At 33.5% G+C, this 19,748-nt stretch overlaps 1 protein-coding gene across 4 annotated transcripts in view; it reads left to right on the forward strand.

Annotated features, from left to right (window-relative positions):
- LOC144251804 (secernin-3-like) overlaps positions 1–19,748 on the forward strand; it is a 34,059-nt gene that overhangs the window by 7,467 nt on the left and 6,844 nt on the right. For 2 of the 4 annotated variants that reach the window (XM_077794526.1, XM_077794523.1), the window contains exons 5-7: positions 4,055–4,267; positions 15,688–15,850; positions 16,794–16,974. In XM_077794526.1, the coding sequence (XP_077650652.1) occupies positions 4,055–4,267; positions 15,688–15,850; positions 16,794–16,974 (557 nt within the window). The remainder of the gene's footprint in view (positions 1–4,054; positions 4,268–15,687; positions 15,851–16,793; positions 16,975–19,748) is intronic. The other 2 variants (XM_077794525.1, XM_077794524.1) reach the window with 2 other exon arrangements.

Here is a 19,748-nt window from a genome sequence, read left to right on the forward strand (position 1 = left end):
GTCAGCACTTCAACATATAGGTACAGACAAGCAACAACTTCTTCAACAAGACTCCTAAACTTCAGGAAATAGTACCAAAAATTAATAAATGGGTTTGCATCAAATTGAAAAGCTTCTGTACAGCAAAGTAAAAAAAGAGCATGAAGAGAGTATACAAACTGGGAGAAGTCTTTGCTAGCTAGTTTTTCAACAGAGGATTAATATCCATAATATATAAAGAACTTTAAAAATCTATAAAATAACCCAGTCAATAAATGGGGAAAAAAATTAAACACTTCTCAAAAGAAGAAATACAAATGGTCAACAAATATATGAAAAAAATTTCAACATCTTTAGCAATCAGGGAAATGCAAATCAAAATTACCCTAAGAGTTCATCTTATTCCAATTAGAATGGCAGTAATCAAGAAATACAAATAATAATAAATGCTGGCAAGAATGAAGGAGAAAAAGAATACTTATGGGATCTTGATGGGATTATGACTTTGTATAACCAGTATGGAAATCAGTATGGAGGTTCCTCAAAAGACTAGGAATGGAAAGATCATATGATGCAGCTATGATATTCCTCAATATTTATTCAAAAGAATTAAAGTCAGCATAGCTATACATACATACCCATGTTTATAGCAATGCAATTCCCAATAGCCAAGGTATAGAACCAATGTCTGTCTGTAAGTGTCTAATGTTAAGGTCTGTAAACAAGTCAAAATAACACCTGGTATTTTGCCAGGGGAATGTTAGAGTTCGTAAACAAGTCTGGATGGTGCCTGCCTGGCAAAATGCCAGATCTGCTGCAGTCCGGCTGCAGCAAAATAGCCGGGGGTGGGGGGGTGGGGGGTGACGAATAACTTCTGTAGATTGATACAGCAGGAGTAGGAGCGTTTATTGTAGGACAACAGAGCTATTTATACATTTTGCACAGCTTATCTTAATTAGTATAAAGTAGATACATCAGTCAACCAATAAGGAATCTCCACACTTAATGGCTCGCTTTTGTTACTTTTCAAACCACTCCCTCTGGCATTTTGCCAGGCACCATCCAGACTTGTTTACGAACTCTAACATTCCCCTGGCAAAATACCAGGTGTTATTTTGACTTGTTTACAGACCTTAACATTGTCTATCAATGGATAAGTGAATAAAGAAAATGTGGCATATATATACAATGGAGCTTTTTAAAATTGATTTTTAAAAAAATAAATGACAGCGGAATGCAATACAATTCTTTTTTTTTTAAAGAGAGAGTGAGAGAGGAGAGAAAGAGAGAGAGAGAGAGAGAACTTTCAACATTTATTCTTTAGTTCTCAGCGGACACAATATCTTTGTTGGTATGTGATGCTGAGGATCGAACCCGGGCCGCACGCATGCCAGGCGAGCGCGCTACCGCTTGAGCCACATCCCCGGCCCCGGATACAATTCTTATTACACATATACAGCACAATTTTCATATCTCTGGTTGTATATAAAGTATGTTGACACCAATTTGTGCCTTCATACATGTACTTTGGACAATGGAGTTTTATTCAGACATAAATATGAATGAAACTGTGTAATTTAAAGGAAAATGGATGGAACTTGAGAACATTATGTTAAATGAAGTAAGCCAGACTCAGAAACTCAATGGTCATATTCTCTTTCGTATGTGGATGCTAAAGAAAATAAAAGGCAGGGGCAAGGTTGTCATAAAAATAGAAAGGAGACCAGTGGAGTAGAAGAAAGGGACAAGGAGGAGGATAGAGGAGAGGGAAAAGAAGGTACTGGTGAATGAAATTGACTAAATTATGTGCATGTATTAATATGTAATAATAAATCCCACTATTATGCTTAATTTTAATGTTATCAGTAAAAAAAGAAAGGGTACGATGATATAATAGTAAAACAAAATTTTATGTCATTGGGTAGAACAACACAAGTTGTTTGCTTTAGAATGCTTTGCTTTTTCTTTCCCATGGTTTTGTTTTGATCATATATTCCTTTTATTTGTTTCAAGTGAGGAAATCCAGAGATGTAAGAGACTGGTATATGCAAAACTTGGAATTGAGATCTTCCTGATTTCAGTTCAGTGTTCTTTCACTAGAGCACAACCTGTGTTCAAACATAATCATGTGATTATGTTTGAGATCCAGGAGGATCTCCTAGTTTTACTAAGGAGATAATATATACATGTAAAAATGTTAATTGTTGTATGAATGATACACATAGATGCTGTGAATATTAAAGAAAGGAAAGGTCATTGTAAGCTGGGGGAGTTCAGAAAGGCTTCATAAAGGAAGACTTGAGCTTTGGAGGATTTGGATATTATTTTCAAAACAGATCATTGCCAGTTGTTTTGTTGGACATTTTGTTATATATTTTGCTTTATATATATTGTTTTATGTTTTATTTTATGTATTTTATCTTTTTTAATATATAAAGTTTAACTTAGACTATTTTCTGATTGTGTTAATTGACCCTATTATATCATTAAGCACTTTTAATTTTATCAAATATGCTACATGAAAAGACAAACGAATTCTGTTCAACACAGTTCAACATTCTGTGAAAAAGTCTCATTAGGTCATGCAAAATAAGCACCTTCACTGGGTATCATTATCCAGTTGTACGTTTTGTCACCAGTTTTTCTATTTCTAAATGAGCCCAAGAACTAAATTGTTGTCTTTGAATGTTCCTAACACAAAGAAATGATAAATGTCTGATATAATATACACCCATTTGCCTTGGTCTGATTATTAGACATTATTATACATGTAATGAAATGCTACACTGTACCACATAAATATGTACAATTATTATGTGTCAATTAAAATATATGTTGATTTAAAAAAACTGAATTGTTGGATTATAGGGAATCATCTCTTAGATGGAAACTTCATCACTATCCTTGATTCTATTTTGACTTAAGTCTTGATTTTATAGTGAGACTATCCCAAGTATTACTTCAGTAGAATAATTACTTAGTTGATTTTTACTTTGCAGCTGTCTTTTAAATCAGTTTCAAAACATTATCAATTTTAATTAATTAACATTTATTTTTGTGGTACGGGGATTAAACCCAGGGACACTTTACCCCTGGGCTACATTCTCAGCCCTTTGTAAAAAATTTTGAGACAGGGTCTTCCTAAGTTGTCTAGGCTGTCCTCAAACTTGTGATTCTCCTGAGTGGTTGGGTCAATTTTCATTTATCATCAGCTATATAATTTATTGTGAACAGACTTTTTATTATTTTTTCCTCTTTTGTATTTTAGTGGAAAATTTTATTTGTGACTTGTGCCACAATATCTTTGCAAGCAATGTATTTATGATTTAAAAAAAATAGTGTTAGAAACTATAGTAAATCCACATCCTTGAGTATTACTCAGCAATAAAAAGGAACGAACTGTTGATACCTACAGTAAGCTGGATGAATCTTTAGAGAATTATGTTGAGGGGCTGGGGATGTGGCTCAGGTGGTAGCGCGCCCGCCTGGCATGCGTGTGGCCTGGGTTCGATTCCCAGCACCACATACAAACAAAGATGTTGTGTCCGCCGAAAACTAAAAAATAAATATTAAAAAAAGAGAATTATGTTGAGTAAAAAAAAAAGCTAGGATTTTTAGAATTAATATTTAGAGAAATAAGAGAACAAACTAGTGGTTGCCTGGAGTTCATGTATGCTACGGGTGGGAGACAGTGGGTATGGCTCTAAGAGGGGGCAACATAAAGGATTCTTGTGGTAGTACAAGCATTCTTTTTCTTGACTGTATCATTACCAGTATTATGATTGTGACTTTATACTCTAGTTTTTCAAAATGTTTTTGTTGGGGGATATGGAGTAAAGGGAACACAGTTTCTCCCTGGATTATTTCTTATAACTGCATATGCATCTACAATTATCTGAACATAAAAAGTTTAATTCTAAAAATTGTCTCTTAGAATATGCAATAGATGAACATAGTACAAAATTTAGAAGTCTATGTTTACATTTAAATAGTGATTAAGAATTTATAATGTATAGATGGAACATTAATGTTAAACATAACTTTTCGTTTTCATTTCCCTTTTCTTTGAAAATAGAAGGAGTTCGTAATATTTCTAATCAGCTTTCTATAACAACCAAGATTGACCAAGAACACCCAGACATGAGAAACTATGCTAAGCAGAAAGGATGGTGGGATGGTAAAAAGGAATTTGATTTTGCTGCAACATATTCTTATCTTGACACAGCCAAGATGATGACTTCATCAGGCAGATACTGTGAGGGCTACAAGCTTCTGAATAAACACAAAGGTAATTTTAGCATTTTAATAATGTCAAAATAACAAATTACATTTTTGTGGATATAATGTAGGAGTGATAAATCTGTTTTTAGGAATTATATTTAATAAAAATATAGTCATTAAAACTGAAAACAGTATGATGATGTAAGCTATTTTTTGAGATGTGTAAAATTTATAATTGTGGGAAGGTAATGATTCTATGTGAAAGTTCAGATTTTCATTTCTTAGAAACTTTAAAAAAAATTCTGTTAATATTCTTCAAACAAAATTGTGGTTACTTCTCAGATTTTTTTTTTTTTGGTACCAGGGTTGAACTCAGGGCTGCTTAACCACTGAGCTACATTCCCAGTTCTTTGCTAAGTCGATGAGCCTGGCTTTGAATTTGTGATCCTCCTGCCTCAGCCTCCTGAGCTGCTGGCATTACATGCGTGCACCACCCTACCTGGCTCTCAGAATTTTTTGAAACATGGAAACATGCTTCTTTGACTCTTGCTGCTACTTCTTGTATTTATCTTTTGATAGTACTCTTTTAAAAAATATTTATTTAGTTGTAGATAAACATACAGTATGTTTATTTATTTTTACATGGTGCTGAGGATCAAACCTAGTGCCTCACATATACAAGGCAAGTGCTTACCACTGAGCTACAGCTACAGCCCCTTGATAGTACTCTTATTGGTTATTTTATTACTGTAAATTATATCTAGAAGTTCTGGTTGAGAAGACAAACTGAGCAGATACAAGAATTCCCTCCTTCCCACTTCAAAACTTCAGAAATATTGATTAAAATAGTCATTAAAAGCATATATAACTAAGTTCAAATACAAGAATAGGAAATCACCAGGTTCTAAAAATGAAGAGAAAACCTATAATATGAGCAAGATTTGGAATATTTCCACCCCCAGACAGTCCTCCTCATCTCTGGGTCAAAGGGCAGGGGGATTCTGCATTGGAGCTAAGCCTTACAGGCTAGAGTTTTAACATCCATGAAAGCATAGATGGCTAGGTCAAAGACTTGTTTGGAAAATAGGAGCTAGGCTCTTTCCCAAGGTACAAATCTAAAAAATACTACTGTACTTCTTGCCTAGATTCCTAGCCTAGAGTTGCGCTTCCTGCTTTCTCAGGCTATAAGTCAATACAGTCTCTTATGAGAGATTGAACTCTCAACCACATTTATTTTGTGGGCTACCTGTGTGGGGCTGAGAAACAAATGTTGGTTTGGAATTAGTAAACCATACAAGACCTCAGCATATGTGTATTTCTAACTCTACTATGTGAATATTTGATACAATACATATTCAGATTTTACTCAAATTACCTATCTAATGGAAAATGTACTATAATAAATCTACATGTAACTGCACTGAAAACATTTAAATTACATGGGATTCTGATGAAAGAATGAAGTTTCTATCTATACTATAATAGCTTCTCCTGTAATGTCCTCAAGTATTCTGACTTTTCCTGTGTATTATCTGATCTGCTGTTAAATCTCATCTAGTGATGTTTTCATTTTCAATATTGTATTTCATCTCTACAAATTTCATTTGGTTCTTTATCTTTCATTTGTCTACTCATTACCTTTGTGTTTTTCTTTAAATCCTTGAGCATATTCGTCATATAGCAATGTAATAGAAATTTTAGCATTCTTGTCTGCTAACAATATCATCTCCATAATTTTTGAGTCTGTCTTCCGGTGACCAAATTTTCATCTTTTTTGCGGGAGGGGGAGTTGCATTTTCAAGGATCTAGTAATTTTGATTGGATGGTGGGCATTATGATTTTATTTGATGAATGCTGCAATTTTGTATTCTTTGAAACACTATTGGAATTTTAGTAATTTCATTCCTTTAGGCCTATTTTTAAGATTTATTAGGATCGCTCTATAGTAGTCTTTCCTTTGGGGCTGGTTTAAGTCTAATTCTGGGGAGGAAGAAGATATAAATGACTAGTGTCAGAAATAAGAGTTCATTATAGGCTCCACAAACTTTAGGAAACTAACAAAGGAATACTACAAATAAATCTATGCTCCTAAATTCATTAACTCAGAGGAAATGAACCAATTCCCTAAAATCCACAGAACACCAAAATTACCTAATAAGAAATGGATAACTTGTTTTAGCAGATACTTATCTTAATTGATTATACTCAATCTGCAAACTATCATTGGCTCAACTTTCAGTCCATTTCTTGCATTCTGCCCCACATGATTATTTAGGGATCAGATGAATATTTGGGTTATTTGGGCAGATGTGTTCTTTTTTTGTTATTGTTTTGAACAGAGAATTTAGAATTTCTTCTGCCTGACTCTCTGCATTATGGGATTTGCCCTTCACTTTCCAGTGCTTGTGGTTGACCTCTGGTTCTTGAGGTCAGAAATACCAAGGTTATCTGTTGCAGCCAGCACAGCACTGACTGTGGACTTCCTATAAGTTGCAGTCATAAAAAAATTGGGAAACTCACCCTATGCATCATCCTCTCATCCACATCACCTCCAAATTTTCTTGCCTTTGTTAGTTGTAAAGAGCCCTCAGGTTAATTGTTCATTGCATTTTTATTCCAAGTTTATATTAGGGAGGGTTGGTCTGATACGAGCTTACATAGTGAAGTTCAAAGTAGAACTCCTTCACATGTCTTTTATTATTCCATGATATTATTTTACTTTTAAAAATAAATATATTCACATGATTGAAAATTTAAAGGTACATTTGTAGTCTGTCCCCAAATACTTAGTTTTTTCCCCCATAGGCAGTTCTTTATATATTCTCCCAGAGATGAAACAGGTTTAATGAGACAAATATGTATATGTATTTTACTGAAATGGTAGCATGCCATTTATACTTTTGTACATATAACTTTCCAAAGTTAGTAGTATATAATACAGATCATTCTATTTTAGTATCTGCAGAACTTTCCTTTAAATAGATACATATTTATTATTTTGATATTGCCTCAATTTTTATGTAGTAGTATTTTGATCATTACATAATAAAGAATGATTGTATGAATCATACTTTAGCTAACAAATAACTGTTACTTAGGTAATTTTTAGTTTTTCATTACTGAAAATCATATAAAGTGTTCATAGCCTACTTATATTCATATCCATGGTTATTTTAGTAGAATGAGTTTTTAGAAGAAGAATGTGCAGTCAAGATGTATATATATTTTAAAGTTTTTGAAACACACTGCCACAGTGGCCACCAGAATAGATACATCAATTTAAATTAACACCAGCAATATTTGAATAGTTGAGTGCCTATTTTCTAAATACTTATTTTTTAACCTTTATAATTTTGTGGGGGGTACCCAGGATTGAACCCAGGGGCACTTAACCACTGAGCCACATCTCCAGCCCTTTTTTATGTTTTATTTAGAGACAAGAGTCTTGCTGAGTTGTTTACGGCCTTGCTAAATTGCTGAGGCTGATCTTATTTTTATTCATTTTTAAATAGTTCTTTTTATTTTTTAAATTTTTATTTATATATGACTGTGGGATGCATTACAATTCTTACCACACACATAGAGCATAATTTTTCATATCTCTGGTTGTATACAAAGTATATTCACATCAATTCGTGTCTTCATACATTTACTTTGGATAATAATGATCATCACATTCCACTATCATTTATAACCCCATGTCCCCCTCTTCCCCTCCAACAACTCTGCCCTATCTAGAGTTCATCCCTGCCTCTCATGCTCCCTCTCCCTATCCCACTATAAATCAGCCTCCTTATATCAAAGAAGACATTCAGGATTGTTTTTTGGGGGATTGATTAACTTCACTTAGCATTATCTTCTCTAAGTCCATCCATTCACCTGCAAATCCCATGATTTTTTCTCTTTTATTCCTGAGTAATAATCAATTGTGTATATGCCACATTTCTTTTAATACATTCATCTACTGAAGGGCATCTAGGTTGGTTCCACAGTTTAGCTATTGTGAATCGTGCTGCTATAAACACTGATGTGATTGTGTCCCTATAGTAAGCTGTTTTAAGTCCTTTGGGTATAGACCCAGGAGAGTGGATAGCTGGGTCAAATGATGGCTCCAGTCCCAATTTTCCAAGAAATCTCCAAACTGCTTTCTATATTGGCTGCACCAATTTGCAATCCCACCAGCAATGTATGTACCTTTTCCTCCACATCCTCGCCAACACTTGTTGTTTGTATGCATACTAGCTGCCATTCTGACTGGAGTGAGATGAAATCTTAGAGTGGTTTTGATTTGCACTTCTCTAATTGCTAGTGATGATGAACATTTTTTCATATATTTGTTGATTGACTTATATCATCTTCTGAGAAGTGTCTGTTCAGGTCCTTGGCCCATTTATTGATTGGGTTATTTGTGTTTTTTTGGTGCTTAGCTTTTTAAGTTCTTTATATACCCTAGAGATTAGTGCTCTATCTGATGTGTGAGCGGTAAAGATTTGCCCCCAAGATGTAGGCTCTCTATTCACCTCACAGATTATTTCTTTTGCTGAGAAGAAACTTTTTAGTTTGATTCCATCCCATTTATTGATTCTTGATTTTAATTCTTGTGCCACAGGAGTCTTATTAAGGAAGTTGGGGCTCAATCCCACATAATGGAAATTAGGGCCTACTTTTTCTTCTATTAGATGCAGGGTCTCTGGTTTTATTCCTAAGTCCTTGATCCATTTTGAGTTGAGTTTTTTGAGTGGTGAGAAATAAGGTTTTAATTTCTTTTTGTTGCATATGGATTTCCAGTTTTCCCAGCACCATCTGTTGAAGAGGCTATTTTTTCTCCAGTGCATGTTTTTGGTACCTTTGTCTAATATAAGATAATTGTAATTTTGTGGGTTAGTCTGCCGAAGCTAATCTTGAACACATAATCCTTCTGCCTCTGCCTCCTGAAACACTGGGATTATAGGTGTGTGCCACTGCACCTGACTAGCCCTTATAAATTTTGTAGGTAAAAGTGGCATATTATTATCTCAATATATATTATTTTATTAGTAAGATTAGACATTCTGATATTTATTGAAAATTTATAATTTTCTTATAAATTGTCCACTTATTAGTGTATCTTTTTCCCATTTTTTATATTGGGTCACTATTAACTCCTAAAAAAATAACTTTTAATGTACTTTTCCCCTTTGCTACCAAATAATTCTGGCAGAATAAATTTTATTTAGATTACTGAGTAGCAGATAATAGCTAAAAGAGTCATTTTACTAAAAAAACATGTGACTGCTCTATCCTCCTTCACTTAAAGAATAAAATGGTTCTATAAATCAATCAGATACCAACTACTCAGATGGATCAGTCAGTGATTGATATTTGCTTTTTTCAAGTATTCATTAAACAAATTAATTTCACATTAGTTATTTTTCAAAGTATTTAATATCTTATATTTTAATTTCTAAAACAATGTCAAAATTTGAAATATTTTCTACAAAGTTTCTTAATGTTAGTTTATCATTTTATTTTATGTATTAATTAATTTATTTTTAGTACTGGGATTGAACACAGGGGTGCTGAACCACTGAGCCACATCCCCAGCCCTTTTTTGTATTTTATTTAGAGATAGGATCTTCCTGAGATGTTTAGGGCCTCGCTAAGTTGCTGAGTATAGCTTTAAACTTTTGATCCTCCTGCCTCAGCCTTCTGAGCCACTGGGATTACAGGTGTGTACAACCATGCCCAGCTAATTTATCATTTTATAAGTATATTTAAACTATTTTTCCATAGGGATAGGTATATAAAAAATGATACAGAATGTTATACTAAATATTTCAATTTTAGACTTATTATAAAAGTAGATTTAAAAAAAGTTGTAGCAGTATCTACTCTCATTTATTGCAAACTTATCCAGGGCTAGGTACTGTATTAAGTTATTCACTTACATTTTCTTTTTAAACAGCCATATGAAGTAGATATTATCTTCATTTTACAAATGAGAAAACTATATGTATTTGTGCTCTTCATTTATATTCTCTATGAAACTGAAAAAAGGGCTTTTTAAATTTACCTTTATTTTTCTCTTAATACTTAGCTCAATGTCTTGTACTACTATGTTGTGTGTGCTTAATAAGTGTTGAAATGATTAATTAAGAATCATTATTGGGTTGAATTGAATTAAATTGTAACTTCTAGGTAGTTTAGCAAAGATCACTGTTGTGTATATTTTTCAGGCAGTAAACATAAAGTCAAGGAAATAAAATTAGCAGATAATTTTTAAAAATGAAGAGCAACAATGCATAATTAAGATGGAAAGGAAAATGTCAAGAATGTAAGGTTTAGAGTAATTGGACAAAAGGAAGAAAACCAAATAGAAATAATAAAACATTAATTCCCCAGTGCATCATAATACTTGTTATATTTAACTACAAAATACTGAATTGTAGATTTGATAGTTATACATGAATATATTAATATATGCATCTGACATGAAGCTTATTTTTTTCAAGTGTGAAGTATAGTTCATCTAGCTTTCTGTGCTTTGCCAAAAGAATAAATGTATTTCCAATTCTTTCATAGAAAATTGTCCACTAGTACATTATGGCTAATTTTTCTAGATAGAAGAGCCTACCTTTCTCCTTTCTAACCATCCCTACCTGATGGCTATTAACTGTGCTGCATGTATATCCAAATTGTATCTATATTCACTCATGTATTTTAAATAACTAGTTTAAATTGCAATGAAATTGCACCCTGTGTTTTGCATTTATTTTACTGAACCCTGCCACTGCAGTCTCAGTACTTATTCAATGCTTGCTAGTGGATTACTTATAGCTACCCTACTCAAGTGATCATGTAAATCCTCCTTTCATTTTGAGAATTGTAGGTTTTGAATACAGAAAACATTTTTGTAATACTTGTATTATCACAGTGTTATGTTCTGCCACTGTTTTTTATTAAAACTTGCATTTATAGGAATTTAGACTTGAATCATTTTTAAATCTCACTAGGTATTGGAGCTATGTATCTGATAGTAGTAGATCAGTATGGGTGGTAGGCTTTTGTTTTATTGCCGAGTTTTAACATTAAAGGTGCTTTTTTGGGTAACACCCTTTTTTCTTCCTGTGTTTTTCAAAATTAACAGAAAATTATGACTCCTATAACAAGTTACCTATAAATTCAGTAAGTTATTTTTCTTGTTTGAATTTGAAGTCATGGTTATACTGTGAAGAAACCAGATAGAATATGGACTTGTGTAAATCTATTTTCATTACCATAAAATTGTTGGTAAGTTGCATGATTAACTGATGACAGAACATTACATTATTGTATATGAAAGTTAATTTTCTTTTGAAGTATCACAAAAATCATATTTTGGGTATAGACTTGCTATGAGCTTTTTCTTTTCTTTCTTTCCTTCCCTCCATTTTCCCTCCCGGAATTGAACCCAGGGGCACTCAACCACTGAGTCACATCTCCAAACCTTTTTGTATTTTATTAGAGACAGGGTCTTGCTGAGTTACTTAGGGCCTTGCTAAATTGCTAAACTCTGGGTTTGAACTTGCAATCTTCCTGTCTCAGCCTTCCATTGGGATTATAGGCATGCACCACTGCTCCCAGTGAAGCTTTTTCTTTTAATCCCCATGTTAGGGGAATGGTGTGGGGAGATTCTTGCTTTCCCTATTCTATTTATCTTTGTGAGTTACTTCATTTTAAAATTTCTTTCTGGTAAGTATTGTAAAATGTTGTGTTTATTATTTGGTGCTGGGGATTGAATCCACGGCATTGTGCATACTAAGCGTGTGCTCTACCACTGAGCTATATCTCCAGCCCCAAAACTGTAGAGTTTGGGGAGAGAGGAAAACAAACAAACAAACAAAAACTTGTGGTCAATTAACCATGTTAAGTGAAAGTTATTTAAGTCTTTAGAACTATGTTTAGCTGGGCATGGTGATGCTCGCCTGTAATCTTAGCAGTTTGGGAGACTAAGGCAGGAGGATAGGAAGTTCAAAGCCAGCTTCAGCAATGTAGCAAAACCCTGTCTTAAAATAAAAAATAAAAAGGGCTGTGGATGTGATTCAGTGATTAAGCACCCCTGGGTACAATCAAAAACAAAACCAAAAACTGATTTTAAGGAAACAATTAAATATTTCCACATAAGTTATCTGAAATACCTGATGGCAGACACTATGTTTTATTACTTAAAAAACAAACAAACTGTACTTGTTACAATATGGATATACCATGTTCATTGTTGTTATTAAGAACCTGGTACTGGGCTGGGGATGTGGCTCAAGCGGTAGTGCGCTCGCCTGGCATGCGTGCGGCCCGGGTTCGATCCTCAGCACCACATAACAACAAAGATGTTGTGTCCTCCGAGAACTAAAAAATAAATATTAAAAATTCTCTCTCTCTCTCTCTCTCTCTCTCTCTCTCTCTCTCTCTCTCTCTCTCCTCTCTCTCACTCTCTCTTTAAAAAAAAATAACCTGGTACTATTTCTGGGTAAGAAAAAACTGATGTATTTAATAAATTGGAGGCATAATAATGGAGTGGTTAAAAGAATACTGCTACCTGTGTTGGAGTACTTGGAATTAAACTTACCTTCTTCCAGGAATAACTATAATAACTGGAGTAGTGGAAATCTCCCTGTTTAAAAACATGAATGAATACCTGAAACAGTCAGAACATGACTTTTTTTTTTGCAGTCCTGGGAATTGAACATTTTTCAAGTATGCTAGGCTGACTATACCCCACCCCTCTTTTAATTTTGAGACAGGTTTTGCTGAGTTAACCCAGACTGGCCTCTAACTTGCAATCCTGTGTTCCAAGTAGCGGGATTATAGGTGTGCCCCATGGTACCCAGTTTCTCTTTTTCTTTCTTTCTCTCTTCAGTGCTATATATTGAACCCAGGGCTTCATTCATGCTAGGCAAGTACTCTTCCTCTGAGTTACAGAGCTAATATCGCCAGCCCCCCAAAACCTGTTTTATGAGCTAGAGAACAATATGAGAGTATTTATAATACTGTTTTTTTATGTGACATGAAAAACACCTCCTTATTACTCTGCTTTTTCAGAATTATCCTGGCAATTTTTTTAATAATCATATATTTTATTTTATTTTTAGTTGATTTAATTTTTTTTATTTCTGGAAATTCTTGAATGTTCATTTTTGCCAATGAATTTTATAATATTTTTTCAGTTTATCCCAAGAAAAGTCTCATACAAAGTCAATGACAAATAACACATGGGTAGAGTTAGACCTATTAATTGAAGAGAAAACTAAGGATGGTAATATGATCAAGTGCTTTCAAAGACAGTGACTTCAGTATTAAAGGATTAAGAGAGTGACAACCCATTATTGGATGCTGGGAAATGATGGGTTAAGAAACTTGATGTAATCCTCAAATATTTTTGTGAAAATTGTCTTTATGATCATCCTGCAGTAGTCATAAAGTATTCTCATAAAATTTTGTTGGAAAAATTATACTTCATTCTTTGTTCTAAGAATTAGCATGTTAAAATTTAAAACTAAATTGTTTTTTGTAAGTTTATATTTATATAAATTTATTTCTGTAATATTTTTATTTTACATTAAAAGTTCAATCAATCCTTTTTACTCCATTATTTACCATGAAGTTTTGATTCTCATTTTAAATGTGTTACTTTGAGTAGTAGTCTTTTCTTGTGTCAGTTTTCTTTTGATAATGAGAATTTCTTATATTCAAAGGAAAACTTTTAAGCCTATTCTGAAACTTTTTAGGAGAGATTGTCAATGACTTGTTAACTGTTGTTACTTTAGTTGAAATTGGATCATATTCATGAAGAGATATATCTCTTCATATTTATATCTCTATATAGATATACACCTCTAGTTTCTATGACAGTGCCTGGCACTTAACAGATGCCCCAAAATGTTTTTTTTTAAATAAATGAGAACTAAATAGAGGGAAATATCATCCTTTTCTATAGGGAATGTATAATCTAATGATGGGGCTACAACAAATAAACAAAAGATTAGTAATGCTTATAGATGGAGAGGAAAAGGTCATTTCAGTTGAGCTTAATAGTAAGTTTTAATTTTCAGGAGTTTGAATTTGATTTAGGAGGAATTTGGAGTGATAAATTTTGCAGAAGAAAATTAATGATAGGTCAGAAGAAAAACAAACTATTTTTGTAGGACTGCTGTGTTAGTCAGCTTTTTAATTGCTGTGACCAAGATACTTGACAAGTACAACTTTGAGGAGGAAGTTTATTTTGGCTCACAGTTTCAGAGGTCTCAGCTGATTCCATTGCTCTGAGCTCTTGGTGAGGCATAACATCATGGTGGAAGGGCTGATGGAGGAAAACTACTCAACTCATGATGTCCAGAAAGCAGACAGAGAGGGATCAGGGACAAATACAAAGGTACACCTCTAGAGACCTAATTCCTCCAGTCATTCCCACCTGCCTATAGTTACTGCCCAACTAGTCCATTCAAATTATTAATCCATCAAGTGGCTTAATCCACTAATTAGGTTTCAACTCTTACAATCTAATCCTCTCACTGCTGAACATTTCTGCCTTCACACAGGAACTTTGGGGAAATACCTTATATCCAAACCATAATAACTATATAGGTAGGTTAGGGTTTTTTTGTTGTTGTTGTTGTTACTGTAAGGTAGTTCTGAGCCACATCTTTGACTATAAATGTGTATAGCAAGGAACAGAGCTGTCTGAAAACATCAATGACTTTAAAAAAAATTTTGTGATGCTTTCCAAATACTGAATTCTGAAACTCTGTGTAACCAGGGACATGTTATATTTACTAAAGATAGAAAATAATTTTTTCTATTTTCCTCAAAAAAAATTCTGAAAAACAATACACATTAAATATAAAAGCATAAAACAGTATAATCACATGCAATATATCATCACATACATGTTTCATCTCACACATGGACGTTTAATTTTTAAAGTAGCCCAGCAGGATTATGCACACCCAAATTCCATTAACCATAATGTGTTTTGTCATCTTCATTCTTTTTCAAGTTCTAGCCCACACTTTAATGTAAGCTTATTAATGTCAGACACAGAAATTAATATAGGAAAAATAATGTGTTGTTTTATAAAAATAATTTTTTATAATATTGGAAACTAAATACAATATTTTTTTTGATTGAATGGACAGGCTCAGATAATAGGTTATTGAAATATCATCAGTTCATTACTAAATATGCCTTAAAAATTCTGTTAGTGCAATAGGATTGAATGTATTTTTATACTATTGATTGCTTTTGCTTACAAAGTTTTTACCTGTTAGAATGTTTTTGAGATTTTGCATATTTTATATTTAAAAGAAAATATCTTTCTGTGACAATGTGCTGTTGAAACAGAGTTTGTTTATAGTTGATATCTCATTTATACCAAAATCGATATCTCCTATATTATCAGTAGAGAAAGCAGTTTGTAATTGTAAAATATATATATGCAAACATATTTAATGGATTTTAAAATTATTTCCCTAGGAAACATAACATTTGAAACAATGATGGAAATTCTCCGAGATAAACCAAGTGGCATTAATATGGAGGGAGAATTCCTGACCACTGCAAGCATGGTTTCTGTTTTACCTCAAGATTCCAACCTTCCTTGCATTCACTTCTTTACGGGGACTCCTGATCCTGAGAGGTAAAGTCACAAAATACTGTGAACTAGCAAGTGGTCATGGTATGGGGAAGAATCATAGTGTGTTGATAATTCTGTGAGACTAAATTTTTGTTACATAAATAAGACAACTTGTTGGTGGATTTTCTGGGCCAATTTTAGATTGCAATTTCCATAAATGTGTAACTGTTCTCATTTTTTATGGGAAGAAAAGGCTTATAGTTTTGTATTTACCCTTATCTGTACTCCTCTTTCCTACAAATATATTTAACATTGTCAAGAAAAGAAGGTAGATAGGTTTCTCTACTCAGATTTCAGACATTAATGACATTAGATGATTTATAAGTTAGTAAATTGAATAAGTAATGTAGTTGTGCTAGATTTACTTTTGTACATATAGAAAACACATACATATAAAACTTAAACTATCAGTAGTTCAAGTTATATCTTTAGGACTTTATTTATAGACTATCTTGATTCAAGTCATTTGTATCTCTTACCAAATTTAACACCACATTACATTTAGAAATGATTTCGTACTTGCTATCCCTTAATGTTATAGACTTTCATATTGTTAAAGATACTTCAAGAAGTTAGAGTGTGAAACCTGTGTCCCTTCATTAACACTTGTACTGATTTTCACTCCAAGTTATAATCCTCAGTCTATAACACTGAGAATTGTTCTTACCTTAGGAAATGGAAAACTGTTCATTCACTGACATGGTATATGTGCTGTGCTCTCAGTAGGTCGGTATGAATGCAGCCCTAAATTAAGCATTGCCCCTGCTATAAATGAGATCACACTGTACACTGGGATTTGGGCATAGCATAATTAATATGACAGGAACAACTTACTTATGTAGCATCATTAACAGAAACTTCTCTAAGAGAATCTTGGAAAACTTAGAATAATGCTGAATTTTTAAACATTTTGACATGTCAATTTAATTAAGTCTCTTTCTTCTAGATCAGTTTTTAAGCCTTTCATATTTGTGCCACATATTTCACAACTGTTGGATACCAGTTCACCAACATTTGAACTTGAAGATCCAGTTAAAAAGAGGCTGCACTTAAAGAGTAAGCCTGACAGAAGACACCCACTCTACCAAAACCACCAACAGGCTTTGGAAGTAATAAATAATAATGAGGTATTATTATATTATCTGTTGTATCATTAGAATAGTTTAAAGTATGATTCAATCTGAATTCTAAACATTGAAGAACCAATTTCTTTCCTTCATGTAAAAAGTAGGATTATAAATAGTATAGATGCTGCTGGAGATGATGGTGCCCGCCTGTAATCCCAGCAGCTTGGGAGGCTGAGGCAGAAGGATTGGATTTCAAAGCCAGCCTCAGTAACAGCGAGGTAATAAGCAACTCAGTGAGACTCTGTCTTTAAATACAAAATAGGGCTGGGGATGTGGCTCAGTGGTCAAGTGCCCCTGAGTTCAATCCCCGGTACCCTCTACCCCCACCCCCCAAAAAAAAAAGAAATAGTGTAGATGCTATTACTATAGTAAAGCTGTATTATTTTTACTTTTGGTTAAGAATATGTATGTTGTGACTATTTTAGAGAAATTTAGTATATTAAACATAATAATAACTAACATTTATTTAGCACTTATCATATACCATTTTATATGGATTATTTTATTTAATCTGCACAATCATTTTATGAGATAGGTACTATTGTTATCTCCATTTTACTGATAAGGAATCCAAGACTAGGAGAGAGGTTTAGTAATTAGCTTAGTATCTCACACCAAAAATTACAAAGACTCTAAAGGGCAGTAAATTTTAATCCTACAACTGCAGATGAAAATTAATTGGAAGTGATTGAAGGCCACATAGACTTAAAATAATAAGTTGTTTTTAAAAAAGATAATATATGCTTATTATTTTAAAAATGTGAACATTGTAAAGAGCAACATATCACCTGAAATCTCCAGAAATAAGCAGATGTATTTATTTTATGACATAGATTGAAACTTAATTTTATAAAATATACCTCTTCAGCCTTCCCTATCCCTTGCCTGTCCAACTCCCCCCCCCCATAAGAATGAAATGGGGCTGGGGTTGTAGCTCAATAGTAGAGTACTTGCTTAGCATGCATTAGCATGCATGCATGAGGCCTTGGGTTTGATCCCCACCCAGCATTGCAAAAAAAAAAAAAAGAAGAAGAAGAAAAGAAAGAAAGAAATAAAAAAGAAAAAAAGAAAGTACAAGTGCTGTCTAAAGGCAACTATCAATTGACAACGTGCAATGAAGGAAAAGATTAACCATCCTATATCTTTTCTTGGCTATTTTTACCACTTGCTAATTTTTCTTGCTATATAATCCTTTAACTTTTTCAAGATCTAGGCATTTACATCTGTCTACATTTAAATCAATTAAATTAATTTTCCTCCAGGCAATTACTCATTTTTGCCTGTATTATGTTTGCATAGTTATCTGCCTTTTTCCCCCCACTTCACTATTTTGCTTTTGCTTGAAGCACTTTGCCAGACTTCCTATTTGCTAAGAATTCTTAATGCTGATTCTGCTTTATTGGGGACCAGTTTGTTTTCACATCTGGTCTACAGTCTAAATACTGTTTTGTAGCTTAGTGGTGTGAAATGAGAGGCAAGTAATAGGAACCCACTTAATATGCTGACTGGGGCCCAAGTGACTGGGCCTGAGGTGTCTATCATTCCTATGTACTTAGCTTATTCTCCACACTCAGAACAGTGTGGTGAACAATGATGTGCACTCTGATTCTTTGGTCTTTGCTCAAGTCCCTTAGTGTTATGCTTCAGGAACTTCCCTTTACTCCTCCTGTGCAGTTTCCACACAGCCTTTGTTGCTCATAATTGCTCTCATGAGCTTTCACTTCTCTTTTCCCCATTATACTGCTTCTGGGAGGTGAGCTTTATAGAGTTAGTATTAAATATTTGTTAAAGTAAATTAAATTGCTGATTGGAATTACAAAGTAATTTTGGGATAAAAATGAAAAGCTCGGGGCTAGGGTTGTGACTCAGTGGTAGAGTGCTCACCTAGCATACATGAGGCACTGGGTTCGATCCTCAGCACCACATTAAAAAAAAATAATATGTCTGCCTAAAACTAAAGATACATAAATAAATAAATGTTTAAAAACATTAGAAGCTGTTACTGTTTAAAAGATGTTAATTGTTGATTGACAATATAAAGTGGTGGAAAAATAATGTAATTTGAGGGTGGTATCAATAAGCTGTGTTCTAGTTCTGACTCTATAACTACTTTTTTTGTTTTAGGGAGACTCAGTCCTACTGATAGTTTTAATTTACATTTCTTGATTACTAGTGAGATAGAAAATCTTCTATATTTATTGGTATAAATATTAAATGACTTGGCTGGGTTTTTTTTCATAGCTTATTTCTTAGGTGATTTAAAAAAAATTTTTTTAGTTGTTGATAGACCTTTCTTTTATTTATTTATATGTGGTGCTGAGAATTGAACCCAGTGTCTCACACATGTCAGGCAAGTTCGCTATGCTGAGCCCCAGCCCCAGCCCCTCTCAGTTGACTTTTGGGTCATTTATGTTTGTGTGTTTTGCATCAAAGAGGCAAAAAATATGAATGTTAACTTTGTTATGTGCAGGGATTTTGTTGTTGCTGTTTTAAAATATATATTTTAGTTGTTGATGGACCTTTAGTCATTTATTTGTATGCAGTGCTGAGAAATGAACCCAGTGCCTCACACATGTGAGGCAAATGTCTACCACTGAGCCACAACCCCAGCCCTTGTTGTTGTTGTTTTTGATGCTGATAATTGAACGCAGGGATTTCATTCAGTCTAAAATAGAGATTCATTCCTTCTATATTTACATATTAGGAGGGGTAACTAATCCAGAAGTAGAAACCACAGTGAACAAATCTTGTCTGTGAGGGTGGGTTGGAATTTG

This window comes from Urocitellus parryii, unplaced genomic scaffold (assembly GCF_045843805.1).
Source record: "Urocitellus parryii isolate mUroPar1 unplaced genomic scaffold, mUroPar1.hap1 Scaffold_228, whole genome shotgun sequence".
In the NCBI taxonomy this organism is placed as follows: Eukaryota; Metazoa; Chordata; class Mammalia; order Rodentia; family Sciuridae; genus Urocitellus; species Urocitellus parryii.